This window comes from Gekko japonicus, unplaced genomic scaffold, assembly GCF_001447785.1.
Source record: "Gekko japonicus isolate JY-2015 unplaced genomic scaffold, Gekko_japonicus_V1.1 scaffold387, whole genome shotgun sequence".
Classification (NCBI taxonomy): Eukaryota; Metazoa; Chordata; class Lepidosauria; order Squamata; family Gekkonidae; genus Gekko; species Gekko japonicus.
Genome location: NW_015170900.1, coordinates 1,106,785 through 1,128,832, shown reverse-complemented (window position 1 = coordinate 1,128,832; position 22,048 = coordinate 1,106,785). Strand labels below are relative to the sequence as shown.

Genomic DNA, 22,048 nt, shown 5'->3' with positions numbered 1-22,048 from the left:
AGCCCTGGTGACTGAGGGGAACCTCCACATTCAGAGGCACTAAATCTCTGAATCCCAGAGCCAGGAGGCAACATCAGCGGAATGCCTTAGCCTCTGTGCCCTGTTGTTGGCTCTCCAGAGGAACCGATTGACCATTGTGTGAGACAGGATGCTGGACTAGATGAAACTGATCGACCATTGTGTGAGACAGGATGCTGGACAAGATGAACCATTGGTCTGATCCAGCTGGGCTCTTCTTATGCTCTTAGATGTAGCCTACTTTGAGATGTATAGCCTACGGTTGGCTCTCCACAATCGTATGATTGCAAGGACAATGGAATAGAGAGTATTCTGGTACCTACTTGCCTTTTGATTCTGGGAGCTTTTTTCATGTTTATGGAAATTAAAAGTTGAATGTGTCTATAATTTATAATAACAATAATAACAATGATGATGATGATGATGATGATGATGATGATGATGATGATGATGATGATGATGCACTTCTTCTTCTCCACCCATACAGATTTTAATATTGGCTGATCCTGGCCAAGCACAAAGGATCCTGATGGGGGACTCAGGATCGAGGCGTTCCATCATTGTGTCCCGGTTGCCAATATTCAGGAGAAGTATTAGCCGAAGACACGATTCCCTTCCATCATCGCCCACTTCCAATAGTACCGTTGGTGTTCACAGCTCTTCTCCCTCCAGCACCAACTCCAGCTCAGGTAGCACAGGCAAACGCAGGAGCCTGTTCCGCACACCTTCCATTAGCTTCCACCACAAGAAAGGGAGTGAACAGAAAGCCGAACCTGTAAGCCAAAATGCAGCTGTTTCCAATGGTGCTCAGTCCAGTCACACTTTGCAAAAGCTTGGCTTGGAGGAGCACGTGAAAAGCAGAGGGAGGCATTCTGTAGGCTTCGGAAGTTCTCGAAGTAAGAAGATCACAAGGTCTGTGACGGAGGACTTTGAAAAGGGCAGGGAGCCTTCAGCCAATAAGAACGTCTTCATAAATTGCATCCGGTCTGGCAAAAATGAAGGTGATGATTCTGGCTTCACAGAGGAACAAAGCCGGTCCTCTGTTAAACATTCCTCAAGGAAACTTCTCCCCAAATCCTTCTCGACACACTATCGGTTTTCAAAGCCAGTTCCTGAAAGCCAGTCAGTTTCGTGCGTGCAACCGTCTTCGTGCCAGCTGGATATTAAACCCAGTGTTGAAAGTGAACCCCTGTCGGCCAGGCCTTCCCCATCGTGTTCTCCTGAGGTTGTAGAATGTGTAGGCAGCTCTTTGCAGTCACCGATGCTTTCCGCCGATGTGACCATGGTCCAGACCCCTTCCGAGTTTCTGGCACTGACTGAAGACTCTGTCTCAGAAGTCGATGGGCTGCCCAACGGTGGGAATTTGCATGCGGAAACCTTTGTCCACAATGTTTCTACCTCTCAGATCTTCCTCAGTCCTGCTGCTGCTGCTCCCTTCTCAAGGAAAACAGATCCTATTGAAAGTGTTTCTCATTGTGCTGTTATAGCAACCGAGAGTCAGGGAGCAGACAATTTACTGCTCAGCGAAGCTAGTGGCCTATCTAAAGCCCTTGATGCTAATCCAAACCACGCAAAAGTATTATGGAAAGAACTTCCCGTTCAACAGACCAGCCATCTGGAAGAAGTAAGCTCAGGAGCTGAAGCACAATTAAAACCTTTTGTCTTAAACCAGGGAGAAATAACTTGGTGTTCTCCAGAAGCACAGGGATCACATAGGGACCAACAACGTGTTAGAGCACCTGAACACATTAGAGAAGCCATCCCCATATCTGAGACTAAGGTCATCCCTTCATCTTCTGAACCACAGTCTTTCCAAACTCAGCAGGGATATGAAATAAACCACACAAACGGTATGTGTTCTGATGCTCTTCTCCCTTTTTTATTTTTAAAATGTGATTAGGTTTTTCAAGCACATGCAAATAGCACTTAGCTCAGCGGTTCTTAACCTTTCTGGGGGGTCACAGACCCTTTTGAGACTCTGATGGAAGCTATGGACCCCCAACCCAGGAAAAATGTCATAGTGAGGTGATGATGACGATTGTACATTACCTGAACCTGTATGGTTGCATCCCACGCCCTCCTACATTGGTTTGGAATGAAGCGTTACTGTAATAACATAATTAGGAATGTTTTTCACAAAGACGATTTCCAAAATAACAAGAAGGAAATCAGAGGAAAAGAATAATTTTTGTGCCTGGTACACGGACCCCTTGAAGCCTATCCATGGACCCCTTAGCTGAAAGTAAGTGTACTTGAAATTATGCAAAGACCTATTCCTGAATGCACTTATTCCCAGCTAAATGCCGTTTGCACGGAAGCATCTCCTTCTAGAAACTACTCATATAGTCTCGGTAGTTTCAGTGAATGTTCAGAGGATCACCTCTACAAATAAAGGGGTTTATTAATTTACATACAACTTGCCAGGTTTCACAGGAGGTCTGTTATCCAGAACTTGTCCAGACTCCTATCTGCTTAACTTTAACAATGTGGCTGTATCAAGTGCCCTTAGACTATGTCCTGGGGCTCTAGTTTTGCTGAGCCCCTGGTAAAGTTGAGAATTGGACTACCAGTCATTTTCTTAGGTCAGGTTTATATTATTTTTACAGTTCTTCTTCCCTACCCTGTTCAGGGAAGGAAGGCAGCATGGTATAGCCTAGTCTCATCAGATCATCGACGCTAAGCAGGGTTGGTACCTGGATGGGAGACTGTGCAGAGGAAGGCAATGGCAAGCCACCTCTGCTTCTCACTTGCCTTGGGAGTCCCTTGCTGGGATTGCATTTTGACGGCACAAATGTACATACACACCTAGTTGGGTTGTATTTCCCCCCAGTGTAACCGTCTCTTGCAATGTTATACAGTGGCTGGATATGAGTTTGCTGCTCACTCAATTTGCTTGTATACCTGACCCACAATAGGAGCAGGAACAATTTCGGTCCACGCTGTGTAACTTCCCATCATCACATGCATATTCTTATTTGTTGGTTTATTTTTTAAAAAAATGCTTATAAGTCATGTTTTAACAGGGCATATTAGCACTGAGACACCCCTCCTCTCTCATCTAGCTGCCTTGAGCTAAATTCATATGAGTGGGGCAGTTTGGTTGGCATGTTCCTAAAAGAATGGTTTACTAGTGTTTTACAAAGGATATATTTAGTGGGGGAGTGTTGTTGTTTTTTGTTTTGTAATTTCCATTGCTTTAGTGGCCTGATAACCAGGTCACACAAACCTTTGTTATGTGTTGGTGGCTTTTGTGCACTTTTCATTTGCTTCCGCCAGAGTGGGACTGCATAAGCTTTAGGTGTCTGTTCATCAGAGCAACACAAACAAAGACCTGTGTGTGGCTGGTATGGATCACAGCCATGGTGATGAAGGAAGAGAGGACCAACTCTTTGTTCCATTTCTGTTTCCGCAATTAGAAATAATCCTTCCTGGTTTGTTTTAAAACCCACTATGGAAAAAAAAGAAGACAGGAATCTATTCTGTGACTGTCTTTTTTCTTTACTGGGACTTTAGGCAGTCGAGGTGGGGGCATTTCTGTAGGCAAAATCTGCACGGCAAGGAAGAGTTAACCCTGCCTCCTCCCCAACTGTTCTTCGCGACTAAACTGGGGATGTGATTGTGGAACTTCAATATAGTGTAGTTGGACCCTGTGCCAGAAAAGACAATGTTTCTCTGTTTTGAGGGATGTTTCCCCCCATTTATTTATTTATTATTTGTATTTATAGCCTGCCCATCCCGCAAGCGGGCTCAGGGCAGGTAACATCATAAAAACAGTACAATAAATATGATTACAATTAAACAAGTTAGAAAATTTAACCAATAATAAACTCAATAATAAACATTAAAACTCAGTCACACTTCTGACAGTCACTGGTTGTATGGTTCTTTAGCATATTATTGTACGGTTCTTTAGCGTATTATTTGGGTTAACAGATGGATAGGTGGATAGGTGACAATCACCTCAGGGAGGCCATATAGAGACGTTCACTGCCTCAGCCAAAGGCCTGGCGGAACAGCTCCGTTTTACAGGCCCTGCGGAACTGAAGAAGATCCCGCAGGGCCCTAATCTCGACTGGGAGCATGTTCCACCAGGCGGGGGCCAGAGCAGAAAAAGCCCTGGCCCTGGTCGAGGCAAGACCTCTGGGCCAGGGACGACCATTTCCTTCATTTTCTTTGAAGTGTTCACATTTTTCTGCAAACCAAGGGGTTTCCCCATGTTTGAAGAAAATCCCCCCTTCTGTCTACCTGCCCCTGATCTGTGGATTTAAGTAATCTGCAGATGTAGTCACATTGAGGATTAGATGTACTGATACCTCTTCTGCAGAATAGTTTTTGAAGCATAGGTTTTGAAGTGTGTGTTTCTTGCCCTCTTCGCAGTGAAACTTGCCAGTAGTTTCAGCCCTCATCGCGATTGGAGATTCATAGAGAAACGTCTGAGATCTTCCTCTGAAGGTACCGCCGGAAGTAGCCGGATGATCTTAAAACCAAAGGATGGACACCCGGAAGAATTGAACAGTTTGCGAAAGCAAAGGACGGGCTCCTCTTCATCGAAAATGAACAGCATGGTACGTGGGCAGTGCCCTTGGGTGGCATATTTCTTCCAACTTTTTACTTCTTCGTTCTCTTTTATTTTTAATGATGAAATGTGACGGCAGTTTTTAATATGGAGTCCTAAGATTTGGCAGGGGCAGATGAAATTTTCATCGACACAAGAAATGTTTTCATTGATGCAAGAAATGCCAAACAATGAAATCTAGTTCTCGCCGAATAAATCATTGGAGTTGAGGATTTCCTGGGTGGGGATAGGAAAGTCATTCTCTGCTGGTTGGCCTCCCAGTTTGCAAAGTGGAAATACCAGTGAGGAAAAGCCATAGGTCAGCACTGATGCACAGTAGGCATAGTTCAGTGTCTCCACATTTAACTGCTCAAAGGGGCTAGAAGGAAAACACCAGGATGATTTTACTAAGCAGTGAATTGCGACCATTTTTCATTTTTGTTTACTATATGTGTCCAGAGCAATCCTCCCAGATGACTAATTGATGTTGACAATGGGCCCTGCTCCTATTTGGAGTATTGTGAATTTCATGTAGAAGGCGGCATTGCATTTTCCCCGTCTCTATGGAGAGGACAATAGCATCCAGAGCTAGCCCATTCTCAGTAAAGCGTTATGTATTAGTTCACCTTTCATAGTAAAAGAACAGTCTTCGGCCACACAAGAAAAGAGCTCTTTAAGATCGTTTTGTTTTCTCCTTGTCACGGATGCTCCGTGATAACTCTGTTTTACATCCCATGGCAAGGGAATATCAGAAGCTAAAAATGCTGGCTTCCACCATCTCATGCTAAAGACCAAAGCTCGCTGGAAATAAAATAGTTTCTAGGTAAGGAGTATTTTTCCCCCAAGCAACTTGTTGATCGGAGTTTGGAGGGGCTGTGGCTCAGTGGAAGAGCATCTGCTTGGCATGCAGAAGGCCCCTGGTTATAAAGGGATCAGGTAGTGGGTGATGTGAAAGACCTCTGCCTAAGGCCCTGGACAGCTGCTGCCAGTCTGAGTAGGCAATACTGACGTTGATGCACCAAAAGGTCTGCTTGAGTAGAAGTCAGCTTCGTCTGCTCATGTCTGTTTATGTGGAATATTCCTTGAAGAGCTCCAAACTGGGTGGTAGCTGTGGGCATTAGAGAATATATGAGTCTGAAATGGGTGCCTATAATAATTATTAATAATAATAATTATTATTATTATTATTTTAATTTATACCCTGCCCTATCCCACGAGTGGGTACTGTGTTCTTTTGTGCCTTTTGCATTTCAGACAACTGAACTCAGTGCATGGAAATGAATTTAATAGGATGTCTAAAATGAGCTCATGATTTTGTGCAAGCAAGGCTGCTATACGCCTTCCACACACACAATTAAATATATGGGGTAAGAGCAATTTGCAGAGTCTCACAACAGCTGTTTTCTTTTCAGAAGTTTCTCAAACGTCACCCCTTGCAGTAATTCACTTATTCCACAAGATGTCAATGTTACTCTGTTTCAGCTGCAACCAAACCGCTCAACAGTTTCAGGTGTACAGAGCTGTTGGCCTTTAATTGGTTAGTCCAGGGAGTCAGAAATGTTAGCAGTGTGAAAATTCCTTAAGTTCATTGATTTTGGCTATTTTCCAGCCATCTGGCTGATGTATTTTGGAAGCAGACATAAGTCAAGGTTATGGTTGTGGATAGGGGGGGAAAGGATGGGGGTAGAGATAGGTGGATCAAGCTGTGGTTGTGTAGGGTGAAGAAGGCCAGCATTCTGTTCCTGTTTTCAGCGGAGGGATAGGACTCGCAATCATGGGTTTAAATTCAGGGTGGGAAGGTACTGGCTGGATATTAGGGAAAATACAGAAGTAAAATAAAAGGTACCGTTTGTACTGATAAACATACCTGCCCTACTGAGGTGGGACAAGCAATCCATCCAGGTGACTGATTGACGGAGGTCAGGCTGACTTGTGAAAACTCTCTCCTTCCCAACATCCTATTTCAGGCTTACTCAGGGATAAGGGGGGGGGGGATTTTCTTGATCCAGTTAGAAAGTGGGTTTCTTGTTCAAAAAGGGGTTTGGCCGGTACTCTATTTCCCCAGGATTGTGTGTGTTTTATACCTGGGATTTATTGATTTATTTATTAGCTTGGCAAATTTTTATGCTGAGTCACCAGAGAACTTTCTTCACATTCAGGGATACCTGCAAAGTTCACCAGTGGTGTGCAAGGGTTCCTGAGAGTGGACAGACTGGCGAAGACTCCTTTGACTGAAGCCTCTCAGCCATTGTGATAGGAACTAAATGTCAGTCAAAACAAAAAGACTCCCCTCTTCATTGAAAAATCGGCACCTTTTGGTACACAGTCAAGTTGGGAGGAGTGGACCTCCCAGTTCCATTACGATTATGTTCCGTGGGTTTTCTTGTTACCCCTTTGTTTTTGCTTCTTTTCACAGATCTACCAGACAGCACTCACTGGGTTCTGTAATGTGTCATACTTTCCTATATCACGTCAGAGAATTAAGCCAGCTAAGCTATTGGGACAATTGTAATTCTAGGATTGCAGAATTGCAACCCCATGCTGACCTCACCCCTTATTTTCCCTTGTGCTTTGTGAGTGCCAGTCAGGACATATACTTAAGTTTTGTTAAAAAGGAAAATTTCTGAATTCCAGTGAACTAGGTTACACTATGAGAAGCAATCAGGTTTTAGAGGTGGGGGCAGGGGGACACCAGATCCAATAGGAAGAGGGCTCTGTGGATGGCCCGGGCTAGGCTGATCTCATCAGCTCTCAGGATCTAAGCCGGGCCAGCCCTGGTTAGTACTTGGATGGGAGACCACCAAGGAAGTCCAGGGTTGCTGTGCAGAGGCAGACCGTTTCCTATGAGGTTGCCATAAGTCAGCTGTGACTTGGCGACACTTTACACCACCACCACTGTGGATTTCCCTATAATGTACATGATCCCACTTCTCCACATGCAGCTGCTGATGTGACCTTGGGTCAGTCATAAGTTCTTTCAGAGCTCTTCTCTCAAGGGCAGTTCTTGAGAGAGCTCTCTCAGCCCCATTGAGAGCCAGTTTGGCGTAGTGGTTAAGTGTGCAGACTCTAATCTGGGAGAACCGGGTTTGATTCCCCACTCCTCCACTTGCACCTGGCTGGATGACCTTGGGCAAGCCATACTTCTGGCACAGCTGTTCTTGAAAAAAGAGCAGTTTATGTCTAGAGCTCTCTCAGCCCCACCTACCTCATAGGGTGCCTGTTGTGGGGAGGGGAAAGGGAAAGTAGTTTGTAAGCCTCTCTGAGACTCCTTTGGGTAGTGAAAGGCGGGGTATAAATCCAATCTCCTCCTCCCATCTACCTCACAGGATGTCTGTTGTGGGGATGGGAAGGAAAAGGAGAATGTAAGCCATTCTGAGACTCCTTCAGGTAGTGAAGGGTGGGATATAAACCCAATCTCCTCCTCCTCCTCCTCCTCCTCCTCCTCCTCGTTGACAATGGTCTCACTTAGGGGTGTGCAAAGAAAAAAAATTCGGCCCATTGGGATTCGGCCCAATCGGGCAGAATCAATTTTGGCTGGCAGTAAGACTCCCGCCTGTCAGTTTCGTAGGTACCAGTTGATTTGGGAGTCTTTCGACCAGCCGAATGTCAATTTCAGCCTCATTATATCCTATGGGCCATTGAAGTCAGTGGCGAAAACATAGAAGAGGAAGAAGAAGAGGAGGAAGAGGAGGAAGAAGAGGAAGAGGAGTAGTAGTAGTAGTAGTAGTAGTAGTTTGGATTTATACCCCACCCTTCACTTGGAGTCTCAGAGCGGCTTACAAACTCCTTTCCCTTCCCCTCCCCACAACAGACACCCTGTGAGGTGGGTGGGGCTGAGAGAACTCTGACACAAACTGCTCTTTTTCAAGGACAGCTGTGCCAGAGCTTGTGACTGACCCAAGGTCACATCAGCAGGTGCAAGTGGAGGAGTGGGGAATCAAGCTGGTATATTCTGGGGGCTGGAGGGGAGGGAGTTTAAGGGAGAGGCTCCAAACTTGCAGGGTAGCTGCTGGAGCCTCTCCCCAAGATACCAACCAAGTTGCAAGAGCATTGAACCAGGTGGTCCAATTCTACGGGCCCTCAAACTGGTTGCCCCTATCCCCTCCATTGTTCTCTATGGTGGGAACAAATGTTACTTTTTCCCACCATAGAGAACAATGGAGGGGATAGGGGCAACCTGTTTGGGGGTCTGTAGAATTGGACCCCCTGGTCCAATGTTCTTCAAACTTGGTCGGTATCTTGGGGAGAGGCTCCAGCAGCTACCCTGTGAGTTTGGAGCCTCTCCCTCAAACTCCCTGCCCTCCAGCCCCCAGAATACACCCTATGTTTTCGCCACTGACTTCAATGGCCCATAGGATATAATGGGGCCAAATTGCCGCCGAAATTCGGCGGCAAGCCGATTCAGATTAGAGAATCTGAATCGGCCTGCAGCAGCCCGAAAGGGGTCCAAATGGGCAATTTTTGGGGTGCATTTGGTTCGTCCGAACCGAATGCACATCCCTAGTCTCACTCTTCGTGATTGACAGCATTCATTTGTTGGCTGGCTTTGCACAGGCCTAGTTTTGCCATTTTCACTTGCCTTCACATCTTCTTCCCAGGAAGGGAATTGAGGATCCTGGTTAAAATGCAAGCTGCCGCATCTGTTTTGATAAAAGAGGCTGAGCAATATTATCTGATAGGGAACAATGCGGAGCTTGTAGGTAAGCACCGCTCTGCTCCTCATTTATTTAATTCAGCACGGGGAACACTAACTTACAGGTATTGTTAGTATAAAAACACTGTGAAACAGCAGCATGGGACTGAAGTGTTTTATGTGCTTCTAATTTTAAGGTCAACTCAGTCAGCAGGATTAATGCTGGAATGAGACCCAGTAGAAAACAAATGCCTCTAGCAAAAGATGTATATCCTAGCATTTCTGATGAAAGTCAGATCTGCAGCTAATGGGCTGCTAAATTCAAGGGTTGGGGATATAATTTGATGGGATGATGGGATGGAAACAGCACAGAATTTCGCATTGCACTAGAGCTCTTGAGGGTGGTAGAAAGTGCCATCAAGCTGCAGCCAATTTATGGCAACTCCGTAGGGCTTTCAAGGCAAGAGATTAATTGAGGTGGTTTGCCATTACCTGCCTCTGCATAGTAACCCTGGACTTCCTTGGTGGTCTTCAGTGCATTCTATGTGTTGTTAGCCGAATTGCTTTATTTACAGCAATTGGCAATTTATAAATGGGTCCTTGCCAACTATACCAAGATCCTGTTCCCACCAAGGGTTACCAGAGAAGGATTCGAGGCTGTTGTTGTTAAAATAAATGTCTTTTACTTAAAGAATTAAATCTCATACAAACAATACTGATGCACTCACACATTCAATCAAGTTCCTTAGAAATACAGTATTAAAATAAGCACAATTGCTTTAGCAGGTGGGAGTGATGATGGGCAATACTTATCTGTCTTGGAGGTTTGCTGTTCCAATGAAGAATGGATAGGGAGAAATAGAAACGTGTGGGTCTCTTGACTGCAGATCAAGAGATCAAAGTAGAGGCAAGGGTTTGGGGATAGCAAGTGGGACTCAAGAGAAGTAAAAAGCAGACAGGGGCTGTTGTGGGGGTTGCTAACTAGGAAGGTCCAGGTGAATGGTCCTGACCTTTCATACTGGGTCCATTAGGTGGGAGGTAACTGTTCCAACCTGTGGACCCACCTACCTGTTAGTCCGTCCCAAAAACAATCCTATTGGTTTCCTATAGGAGTGGGAGGCTACCTATAAGGAGTGGCCAATATTGAAATCTAATACCTTACTCAAAGGAGAGCATCTGGGCAGGCGTCAGGATGCTCCATTGTAGTGTTGATGAAGCTGGCCATTCTCATTGTGAACCAAATGTCCATTTGGCAGGAAATACCAATGCAGGAACAAAGCAGTGATGTGTCATACATGACCACAAGTAATTCTGCAATGGGAGCTGTCTCTGCTCAAGTTGTTGTTTCTTACTGCTCACAACAATGGAGGTGTGTGCTTCTTCACCAGGCTGGTAACTGTGTAGCTGAAACCTTATTCACGTGTAAGGCTTGTGCAGGCACCTTCTATGTGTTGCATCACAAGAGAAGAAGAAGAAGAAGAGAGAAGAGATTGGATTTATACCCCGCCCTTCACTTGGAGTCTCAGAGCGGCTTACAAACTCCTTTCCCTTCCCCTCCCCACAACAGACACCCTGTGAGGTGGTTGGGGCTGAGAGAACTCTGACACAAACTGTTATTTTTCAAGGACAGCTGTGCCAGAGCTTGTGACTGACCCAAGATCACATCAGCAGGTGCAAGTGGAGGAGTGGGGAATCAAACCCGGTTCTCCCAGATTAGAATCCGCGCACTTAACCACTATACCAAACTGGCTCTGAACAGGTGACTTAAAGTGTACAGTTCTCTGAGCCTATGTGTGTGTGTGCACAGTCCTTTGTGTGCGTAGTAATAAATATAGTTCATAAAGCAAAATATCAAGTTCATTCTCTAACACTGATTTATAGGAATTACAGTATTTGGGGAAGCAAGCCTAAGGTGTTGCGCAAGATCTTGTGCAACTAGAACTAAGCTAAGTCTGATTTTGTTTCCAGTTGTACATCACTGGATCCAGGCCACTGTGTATTATGGAACAGCTTGCAATGGCAAGGTTGTGGGGGGGGGGCAATTAGCAGTGTGCTGAAGACATAACATAACGACTGTGTTCAGATATTATAAAGACTGCAATAAACGAATGAGCCAGGATGTCCTCTGGTTTCTACGCTTCCTCTCTCTGCCTCTTCCCCTTGTTGGCCACTGAGCAATTGAAAACTTTTTGGTTCAGATCTAATTGCAATATGTTGTTATCTCCAAATTTGGCTAAACTAGAAGGTGTAGCTTGTTCTGTTGCCTACAAATTAGGGTGTACTGCTGCAGCAGGAGGCTGGGATTCAGCAGGGCAGGTCATGGGCAAGGTTGCAGAGAAGAACCAGGGTCCAGTCCAAAAGTCAGGGGTTCCAGAGAGCAAGTATGCCAAGACCGATCTAGGGTCAAGGGATTCAGGCAGCAAGTCCAGTCCAGGCTGGGTTAAGGTTCCAGTGGTTCAGTAGCTATGTATACTTGTTGTATCTCCCAGCTAATTTTATGGCTAGGTCTTAACAAGGTACATTTCCAGCCAATTCTTTGGGAGTCATCCTGAAACTACTCATCCATCTCATCAGTTTACAGCTGACAGTGAGCCATGAGTCTCACACTCCTCCTTTCCTGCAACTCAGCTTACCTTTGACAGTGTTGGCACAGCAAGGGTGGGTGAGCTAGGTGGGTTGGGAGTGGCTTCCGAAGCCTTGTTTACTGCTTCAGAGTTACAAGGCTTTTTCTTGGTTTCAGCTGTAGGCTGTGACTTCTTCTCAGCAGGCAATCTGATCTCTTGTTGGTCTCCTCCTGGCTCATAGCCATCGGCAGCTGGTTGTTCAGTTACTTGCTGAAGGCCAGCTGCAGGTAGCTCTTCATCTGTGGAATCTATGCTGTCACTGAGGACAGAGTGACTTACAACATAGGGGTTCTTCCGCATTCACATTTTTGTTGTTTGTGTGTCCCTATTGCTTCAGATTTTTTTCTTTTCACCTGTGTTTTGTTCCCTCTGGTGGTTGATTTGATATGACATCCCTGTATGTCTAGCATATCTCCCTTCAGATTTAAACTGCAGGTTTTATGCTGGACATATAGTAATGTAATATTGAATTGGCCACTAGAGGGAGTACAACATGGGTGGAAAAGGGGGAAAAAACTCAACAGGATAGGGACACAATGCAATGTGAGAATGTGGGAAAGCCCCTAGGACTGTAAACAGTTTAGTCTTGGTTTACAATCACAGTTGGTGAGCAAGAAAACAAATGCGTTTGTTCTGTTATTTCATCACAAAAAAACTGCAGTTTGGACCAAGCCAGGAAGTCTTGGTGTCTGTGGAACGTGAAAAGCAATTTGAAAAGAAGAGGCAGCATGTGAGCCTGAGGACTTCCTGGCTGGTTGGGACAAATGAAGTTGGATCCAACCATCTGCAGATGGAAGGACTGCGGATTTCTTTTACACCCCTCTTCCTCCCCTGTAGTCCTTTCTTACTCTGGAAAAGTTTATTCCTGGGTTTGCATGATCCGTGTGGGTCTGGATGCTGCCGCAGGGAGGAGGTGAAATCCTGCAATCTGGAGCTGATGGAAGAGGCACAAGGGGTGCTTTTCTCCCCTCCCTCCTCTGCAGCTCCCTGACGCTCCTGCAATCCTAGGCACTGTTACACTCCATTGACTTTAATGGATTTGGGTGTAACTCTACTTAGGATTGCTTTGCAAATTGTGGAACTCACAGCCAGTGGATGTAGTAATGCCTGCTCAAATGGATGGTGTTAAATGTGATTGCACATATTCATGGAGGAAAGGTCCACTAGTGGCTGCTATCCTTGATGACTAAAGAGAACCTCCACATCTGGAACCTTGAACACCAGTGCCCAGAAGTTTACAGGCTCTAGAAAGAGCCTTCTCAGTTGAGCCACCAAAAGCTGTGGAATTTCCCTTCCCAGGGTGATTTCTCTCTGCCCCTTCATCATCTTCTACCACCCTTATTGTTTCATTTGGTGTTCTTTATTGACCGTTTGTTGGATCCCCAAGCATCGAGAACAAATCCACGTTTCAAAGAAAGTAAAATTTATTTCAAAGCATTGGAAAGATACTCAAACACGTTCTTTGTTAGAACTGGGGATACACAGGTAGGGCAAGCATAATAAAGGAAATTCAAACAGACACAGATCCAATGAATAACATTCCCGCTGGCGGGCTAAAGAAACGGTTGCGCGCCCAGTCCATGAGAACCAGGCAGAACATCAGACAAAACACAGGTGCAGTTCCCAAGCGATAATCAGTGGCAAGCATTACAGCATCCTCTCCTCCACAACCCCTCCAGTAGATTATCTTAGGCATTCCAGCATAGAAGCAGAATAACAAGCCGGGTGCAACAGGGGAAGGATATGTACACAGAGGTCATAGAAAACATAATGGCAGCTTGCTGACACCGTTCTTCCTGTTAATGCTTTTAATTGTTGTTGAAAGTTGTTTTTTTAATGTTTTTTGACTGTTCACTGCCTTAGGGGCCTAAAATTGGGTGGAAAGGTGACATTAAAAAGTTTTTAATAAATAACATATGGAGAGGTTCCCCTGAGGCATCAGTGCTCCGAGGCAATATCAAGGGCAGGCCTTGGCCTCTGTGCCCTGTTTGTTGCCCCTCTAAAGCAGATGGCTGGCTGCTTCATCAAGCAGGATGCTAGACTAGGTGGATCACTGGTCTGGGCCTACAGGGCTGTTTTCCCTTTATGTACAGGAGTCCTGTTTGGACAGTAGAAATAAGCTGAAAGTGCTGGAGAAAGCAACATACTGTGGTGTTGTTGAGGCAGACCAAATTCCCAGACCAGAGGGGAGAGATACCGACAAAGAATCTATCAGAGTCTCCACAGACTTTGCAGATGCAACAGGCCTAGATTTAGTAGGTTAATATTCACCCAATAGGAAAGTTCTTCTGAGGGACAATTTTTCAACCGGTAATATATGCACTGTTTGCAATAAAACTGACAGTGGCTTCTGCGAGGAAGCAATCTAATTTTGCTACGCTGTGCACAGTAGCAGCTATACCTTCTATGTTTTCATTATTCACATCTGAAATGTTTTCCCCTGGAATGGAATAGAGATTTGCCATTTCTGTCTCCTCCTCTTAGGACAGATCTGACAGGGAAGGCAATTCGATCTTGTTACCAGAGACAGATTTTACAGAATCTTTCAAAAGGAAGGGTGGAAAACACAAAAGCAATATGAGAGGGAATTTCCTACCACCCAGGCACCATCTTACTGTATGCCTATTGAATGTCACACATAATGAAGAGTCAGATCTTATACCAACATCACTGTCCAAAAATATTTCTCATCACAATTAATTGACTTATGGAACTCACTGCTTACTAATGAACTACTACTGACCTGGATGGCTTTAATGGGTTTTGGCAAGCTCTTGGGAAATGACCATAATAATTAATGGAACTTCAGTGTACAGAGGTAGTATATCTCAAGAGTACCAGTTGTTGGGGACAACTGCTAAGCAGTGGGAATCACCATCAGGACCTCTTTGTGAGGTTCAGGAGGCACTTGGTTTGCTGTTGTTGGAAACGGGGCTGGATCCGAGGACTCCTTTCTGCTATTTGAGAACGCCTTTTTTTCAAAAAACCAAGGGACTTAGCAAAATGGAGTTTTAGGATCCAGTCCAGCAAGACTGTTTATGTGTTCATGACATTATATGAGCTAGTAGAAGAAGAAGAAGAAGAGATTGGATTTATGCCCCGCCCTTCACTTGGAGTCTCAGAGCGGTTTACAAACTCCTTTCCCTTCCCCTCCCCACAACAAACACCCTGTGAGGTAGGTGGGGCTGAGAGAACGCTGACACAAACTGCTCTTTTTCAAGGACAGCTGTGCCGGAGCTTGTGACTGACCCAAGGTCACATCAGCAGGTGCAAGTGGAGGAGTGGGGAATCAAACCCGGTTCTCCCAGATTAGAGTCCGCACACTTAACCACTACACCAAACTGGCTTAACCACTACACCAAACTTTATAGTAAAGTGCTATAAAGCAAGTGCAAGTAGGTTATAGCAGTTAGAGTTCCAGGCTAGGGCAGGAGCAAGTTCCACTTGGCCCAGAAACCCACTGGATGAATCAGTATCTCAGCCTAACTTGTTGTGAGGTTAAAATGGTGGAGGGGGAAGGAGTATGCATGCTGTGAGCTCCTTGGGACAGCAGGATCTAATCAAATAATAATGTATTCGTGAGGCCTTGCTCCTTTCTGGTGCTCTAGGAAACAGGGCAGCCGTGGTGTGTATGTTTTTACCTGAAAAGTATAAATTGTGTCCTAAATGTGCATTTCAGCTTTCAAGAGACATAATGTTTTTGCATTCTGTTCTACAGATTTGCTGCCCCCCTTGGGCAGGGGAGCTGGGTTGGGTCAAGGTTCATTCTTGAAATGCTAAATGTTATCCTGAACATTTGTGTGTCTTGCTCTTCAAGGGAAATATTGCATTGTCTTGAACTTTGCATTTTGTTCCCTTTTGAAATGGGTAAAACTGTTCTTCAAATGTGTGACACATGGAACTGTGCCCTCTACCCATGTGCCAGATTTCATTCCAATCTGTTGGTGGCCAATGGAGTTACAAACACTCAGAATATCAAAAAGGCTAGTATGCTAAGTAAAGGCTTGTTTTCTCTCAGTGAATAATAATTTCAGGAGAAGCTTTGCTTAGTGAAGGAGTTCTTGGAGAAAAAGAACAAAAGGAAAAACTGGAATATGTTTAGATTGAAATATTCAGATTAAGCTATGGAGGGAAAATTTACCACGGAGAATATTTCACTCCTTTCTGCTGATGTGGCAGTTGGAAGCTAAATGAGTGAGAAGAACCCTTCTTCCTTTGAGGAAGGAGAGTTGAATGCCAGTTCCGTGGCTAAAATTCTCGAATGTTTCAAAACCTAGCTCTACCAAGGTGCAGATTCTATATGCAAGACCGCACAGTTGACCACTGGAAGAACACTTGGTACATGTAATCAACATGTGTTTGTTTATTTCAATGTTTATATGCTATTTTTCTCCACAATGGGAACTTGAGGTGGCTTACAGCAGTGTTCTCTCCTCTGCTATAACTGCACAACACACTGTGAAAAAGTTTAGGCTGAGAGAGATTGACTGGGCCAAGGTCACCCATGGCACATCATGATTTAGTGGGGATTTAAACCTGAGTCTCCCAGATCTTGGTCCGACACTCTAACCCAGGAGGCCCCAACCTGTTTGAGCCTCTGGGCACCTTTGGAATTCTGAGACAGGGTGGTGGGCACAACTACCAGATGGCTTCCACACGAAGTGGAACCAACTGCAACTTATCACAGAGTGAGGTTATGTATAACTCTAAACTAACTCTTCAGTTTTTGAGAAAGAAAGTCTGTTTAACAGGATGCCTTTAAAATGAATATATTGTTTAAAATATTTTCTTGCACACACACACGCACACACACACACAGTGAAGATCCTTGTGCTGTGTTGGCAACTGTTGTCGAAGCAACTTTTAAAATATCTGCACAGCCAGTCAAATCTCCAGTGGCCGGTCAGAAGCCCTGTCGGGCAAAAGCGCCACCCGGCCCTGCCCTGTGGGCACCAGGGCAGGTGAAGGTGGGCACCATGGTGTCTGGACTCCATGTTGGGGACCCCTGCTCTAACCAAAACACCTTTCTGGCTCTTCCATAGGATCTCTCCCATTGAGATCTTTAATATCCTGATGCAGCTTTGCAAAACGGGACTGGAAAATAGTTATTTTAAACCAGGATTGCAGCAGTTTTGAAAGGCACATAACCTTGCTTTCGACGTTGCTATAGCTGTTGCCGTATCTGTCACAAGTTGCCACCTAAGGAGAAGTCATTGCAAGTCCATATCTCTTCCAATTGTCTCTCCAAACTAGAGAGATTTGAGGTGGGAGGATGCTGGCTGTCAGATCCGTCCTATTTTACATTAAGCACCGATAAGCTGTGACAGCAGAGCCCAGCATGCTGCTGCCTTGGGTACGCCACAGTCTGAAAGGAGCACAGATACATGAATGCAGATCTTGAATGTATGCAAGAAGAGGAGCCATCCATTTAGAGATGGTTCATTAATCATAGTACATTCCTCACACACACACACACACACGGAACAAGTAGAAATGGAATGCGAAGCTGGGATGTGGAGGGGCTCAGGCTATGGTGAATATGTGCTTTGGACTCGGCAGTCTCCAGGGGAGTACCTACAAGTGGGGGAGAAAAGACTGAAAGCACAGAAGCTGTGCTGCCTGGTTTGGGGGCAGGGGGAGGAAAGCTCTATTGATGCATGATTCCAGTCTTGTATAGCTTTCAGCCTTCTAGGAGGCCTCATATAACAAAAAGGGGCGGTGACATTCTGAAATTAACACCGGTCTCCTGAAGCATCTTTATTGCCGCTCCAGAGGGGGCCTGTAAGGTCTGGTGACTAAAGAAGTTCAAAGACTTCCAGTGTTCCAATATTTATTTTAGGGGGGGGGGATTGTCTTGGATAAAAGGTTTTTGAGATTCTCTGTTGTTTGGTGTTGGGCCCAGAAGGAGATACTAATGCCAAGTCCTGTATTGAGTGGCCTGTAGCATGAGACGGTGCTGTTTTTTTTAAGCGTGCTGAACCAGTTCACTGAGTCACACTGTATTGAAATGGAAATTTATTTCCCCTTCAGTAGATCATTGGTTACCCAGGTATTGAGCGGTGGCTTAAATTGCTTTATCCTCGCCTCATTGTTTAGCAAATATGAATCTATGCCTGGTCTTCTGTTGGCGCTACAAGTTGTGTGTGCAGAAATTCCGGTGGAGCTGAAATGCAGCTTATTTTAGCATAGGGAATAAAATGTTATTTAGTACTTAACCTAATATGTGCATATCCTACATATGTACGTATGTGCTGTCAACTCACGACTGACTTAGAGTGACGCCAGCAAGGGGATTTCAAGGCAGAGGTGGTTTGCCATTGCCTTCCTCTGTGGAGCCTCCCTCAGTGGCCCCACAACTAAGTACCAACTTTGCTTAGCGTCCGAGATTTAATGAGATAGGTCTATACCACGCCATGTTCCCTTCTGTGTATATCCTGTACTAGGGATGGGCATGAAGTGGGAAAATGGAGGTTCATCCCGGTTCATGGTTTGTGAGGTTCCACGAAACATGAACTGGGATGAATCTCCCTCGGTTTGCGAATCGGTTCGGTCTGTGAGGTTAATGGATCTTCCCTCCCTTCTTTCTACTGGTCTCTTTAAATGAAGTCTCTTTAAATGCCTTCTCTAAGCCCTGTTGCTGGTGCCAGTGTGTCTGGCAACACAAACCGCACGAACCTACCAGGAAGGTTTGTGAAAGGTCCATGTGGCTTGTGAGGGCGGGATGGCACAAATCGAGGTTTGTGAACCATGAACTGAGCCCAGTTCATTGTGAATTTTGGTTCATAATTTGTTTTGTGCCAATCCCTATCCTGTACTCTCAAAATATTTCTTAAGAGTTAGGTTTTCAAAGACTGTGGAGACAATATGAGGACAGTTACTTGTGCTGTGTTGAATGTCATAAATGTTTACAAACGTTTACATAAAGAGAAGCACTAAGCACCCAACTTGCCAGTCTACTCAGTGGGTTGGATCCAGCCAGTTTTTTCCTCAATCTCACTCAAGTCACCTTTTTTTAACCCTCATCCCACGTGACTTTCATCCATAGAAGTCCCAAGATCTCCCCAGAACAGTATTTTTGGTGATCCCAGGGGACTTTCCCCTCACTTTTTCACCAGCAGAAAAGTTAGTTGGATCTAGCCCAATATATAAATATGTGAAGATCTTCTAATCATAGAATCATAGAGTTGGAAGGGATCTCCAGGGTCATCTAGTCCAACCCCCTGCACAATGCAAGACATTCACAAATACCCTCCCACACACCTCAATGACTCCTTTTCCATGCCCAGAAGATGGCAAAAAATGAAACAAAACAATAACCCTCCAGGATCCCTTGCCAACCTGGCCTGGAGAAAATTTGCTTTCTGACCTTTGATTCCTGGAAACTCATGGAGCTTTCAGTGATTCCTAGAACTGTCCTTTATTACTTCTGGTTGTACCTGGAAATGATATAGTGATGTTGATGATGTCATTTAAAAAAATCATCTGCAGCTGCTCCAAACAGTGGTGGGCACAGAGCTTGCCAGCAGGCAACCTTAATGCCATCTTCCTAAAATAGTTAAGAATAACCAAAATGCAGCCATGGTATAATTACTCAGTGTAACATTGTATAGTCAATTATATTGTTTACCAAGCACATTCATACAGACATTTACATGCAAACAAACAAATGATTTACATAAGTACTTGTGCCAAAGTTCAGTTCTAATTATTTCATTATCAGTTTCTTCTTGTGTATGTTTAATCCAAACGTAGCAACTGTATTTTGGTTATTCTTAACTGCTTTTCCTGTGATCTCTCGTATATTGCTGTTTTCCTAAGATAGTCTACATCTGTCTTCTAAAATCACGCGAGGGGGAAATGCAAGAGTTGTGGAGAAGGGGAATTATTTTCTCCCTATTGTACCCATTTCACATAATTTTGCTGAATATTCCTACCCTGCTGGCTCACCTTCCCCTTCAGTGTCTGGCCCCGTCTTCAAGACTGCTCAGTCCCCACCCCACCCCCAACCTTCTTTCTATGTTCCATGGTGCAGTAAAGAAGCCCTGAATCCCACAAGGCTATCTCATGAGATCTTGACAGCCATTTTGGGATTGTCTAGGCAACCAATATTGTCTGCTCACCTAGGCAATTCAAAACAGCTGCCAAGATTTCATGAGAAACTCTTCTGCAAATTCAATACAAACTATTCCATGTTTTGCCCCCCCTCTTCCTCCCAATACTTGGTTAATTTAAAGTCCCCCCCCTGCAAACCTGGTTGGTATCCAAGTTTGCTAAATACTCTCAGTCCTTACTGAGCCCGAATCTGTGGATTTTTAAAATCTGCGTGCTGGGCAGGGTTTGCCAGGCCTCTTCTGGCAATCCCGGGGGATGTTTTGGGGTTGGAGCCTGGGGAGGGGGAGTGTCACAAACATGGCAACCTGATCAGTCTAATGAGGCAGTCTCGTAAGCCTAAGGCCGGGGGTAAGGTTCAGAATTACATACATATTCCTAAACAGGAATTTTACTTGGATGTAGGGTGTGGGGTTTGTTGAGTTTTTTTAACCTTTAACACCTCAGGTTAAGCTAGGCTTGCCAAGTCCCCCCGGGGGGCGGGGAAACCCCCGCCCCAGAGGCCCGTTCCCCGCCGCTGGCGGATCGGGCCCCAGGGGGAACCCCACCCCGACGTGCACGTCACCCAGAAGTGACGTGACGATGCCGGGCACGCTGGGGGCGGGGCCACGGTCATCCGAGGGAAAACTCTATGGTGGCATCACGTCACTTCCGGGTGACGTGCATGCGGCGTGTTTGCGCGTTGTGCGCGCGTGCTCCAGCTGCCCTCCAGCCGCCAGCGGGGAGTCTCCCGCTCTGGCGAAATTTTGACTTGGCAACCCTAGATTAAGCAAATAACACATATCCCCATTTCTGACTCCTTTCACACTTTAGTGCAACCCACGTAAGAGAACAAACAGTTTAGCAATGGAAATGGAAGGAAGAGGATGACTGGATTTCTGGTATCAGGGCCCTCAGACGGCAGGGAGCAGGTGGCACTGTGTGCATCATTCCCTTCTATTGGGGGGGGGATTAAATTGCTAAACTTGGGCAGATTGTTGCAGAGGGCACTCAGAGTGAGACGGTCTTTGTTGATGGGATCCTGCACTGTGGTACACTGAGCCTCTTTGTACACAGAAACGCATTATATCTCCTAATGGTTCTTGCGATAAAGAAGTTCTCCCTTCATGCACGGACAATATCCATCATAAAGATGGGCATTTTGCTAGTAAATTAAGAATTGCAGGATTTTGCTATGGCTGCTCACTTGATTTAGAGCGGTACCAAAATACCTCTGCGCTGCAACTCCAAATATTGATTAGACCATGAATACAAAGGGAAATATAGCCCATAAAGGTCAGGTATGATTTCTTCTTGCGAGGTTGCAGTAAAATATTTATTCAGTGTCAGATAGATAATGGACTTGAGCCGCTTCGATAAACACGGGGAGGCAATGAACTTTCAAGTATCAATTGGTAGAGTGGTTTTCAATGCGCCGCACAGGTGAACGGCACTATTCAGCACTGTCCTCTGTGGGAAGTGGCAGCTAAGAGTGAAATGGTGGGAGGGAGTGTGGCTGACTTGCCATTATCCGAATTTGGCATGGGATGGATTTAAAAAGCCAGACCTCTGATGGGATGGAGAAAGTGGGGCCTAAACTATATTGCACCAAGCACCTAGACAAGCTTTCTCGAAACAAATAGATTTCATGCTCTTCACATTATAAGCATTTTTCTTCCACAGGCAGAAAATTAAATGAAAACTATTAAGTCCAACCTAATGTGATAATTATCGCGTTGCACAGCACAAGGGTTCATTCCATGGACCCTATAAATGTATGATATGGTGAGATATGGGATGGAGGCCACAGGGCGACAGTGATGCATGGTGGAATGTTTCCTTCACTAATCAAGCTCTCCTTGGCCAGTGGAATCTGTCTGCCATTCTGTCTCTTCTCGTTCTGGGTTGGAATGTGCCCTCCGCCTACCGCTTTTATGTCAGAAGAGAACTTTCAGGAATGTGTTCATTGCTTCCAATCCATTCCCCGTTCTGGATCTTCACAAAGCAAAGAGGCCAGCTAGGCCTTAGCGGTTTGTCTGAGGGAGGAGTTCTGTCCCTCCTTTCATAGCAGGCCCTCTGGACTCTCTCTGGCTTCTGGTGGCCATTTGATTGGAGTCCTGCCACCTCTCC

The 22,048-nt window shown here is 45.2% G+C and overlaps 1 protein-coding gene across 2 annotated transcripts in view; it reads left to right on the top strand.

Moving 5' to 3' along the window:
* Positions 1-511: 511 nt before the first annotated feature.
* The window catches only part of CCSER1 (coiled-coil serine rich protein 1), a 934,040-nt gene continuing 912,503 nt past the window's right edge, over positions 512-22,048 (top strand). For both annotated transcript variants that reach the window (XM_015418598.1, XM_015418599.1), the window contains exons 1-2: positions 512-1,868; positions 4,396-4,583. In XM_015418598.1, coding sequence (XP_015274084.1) covers positions 548-1,868; positions 4,396-4,583 — 1,509 coding nt within the window. In that variant the 5' untranslated portion in view covers positions 512-547. The remainder of the gene's footprint in view (positions 1,869-4,395; positions 4,584-22,048) is intronic.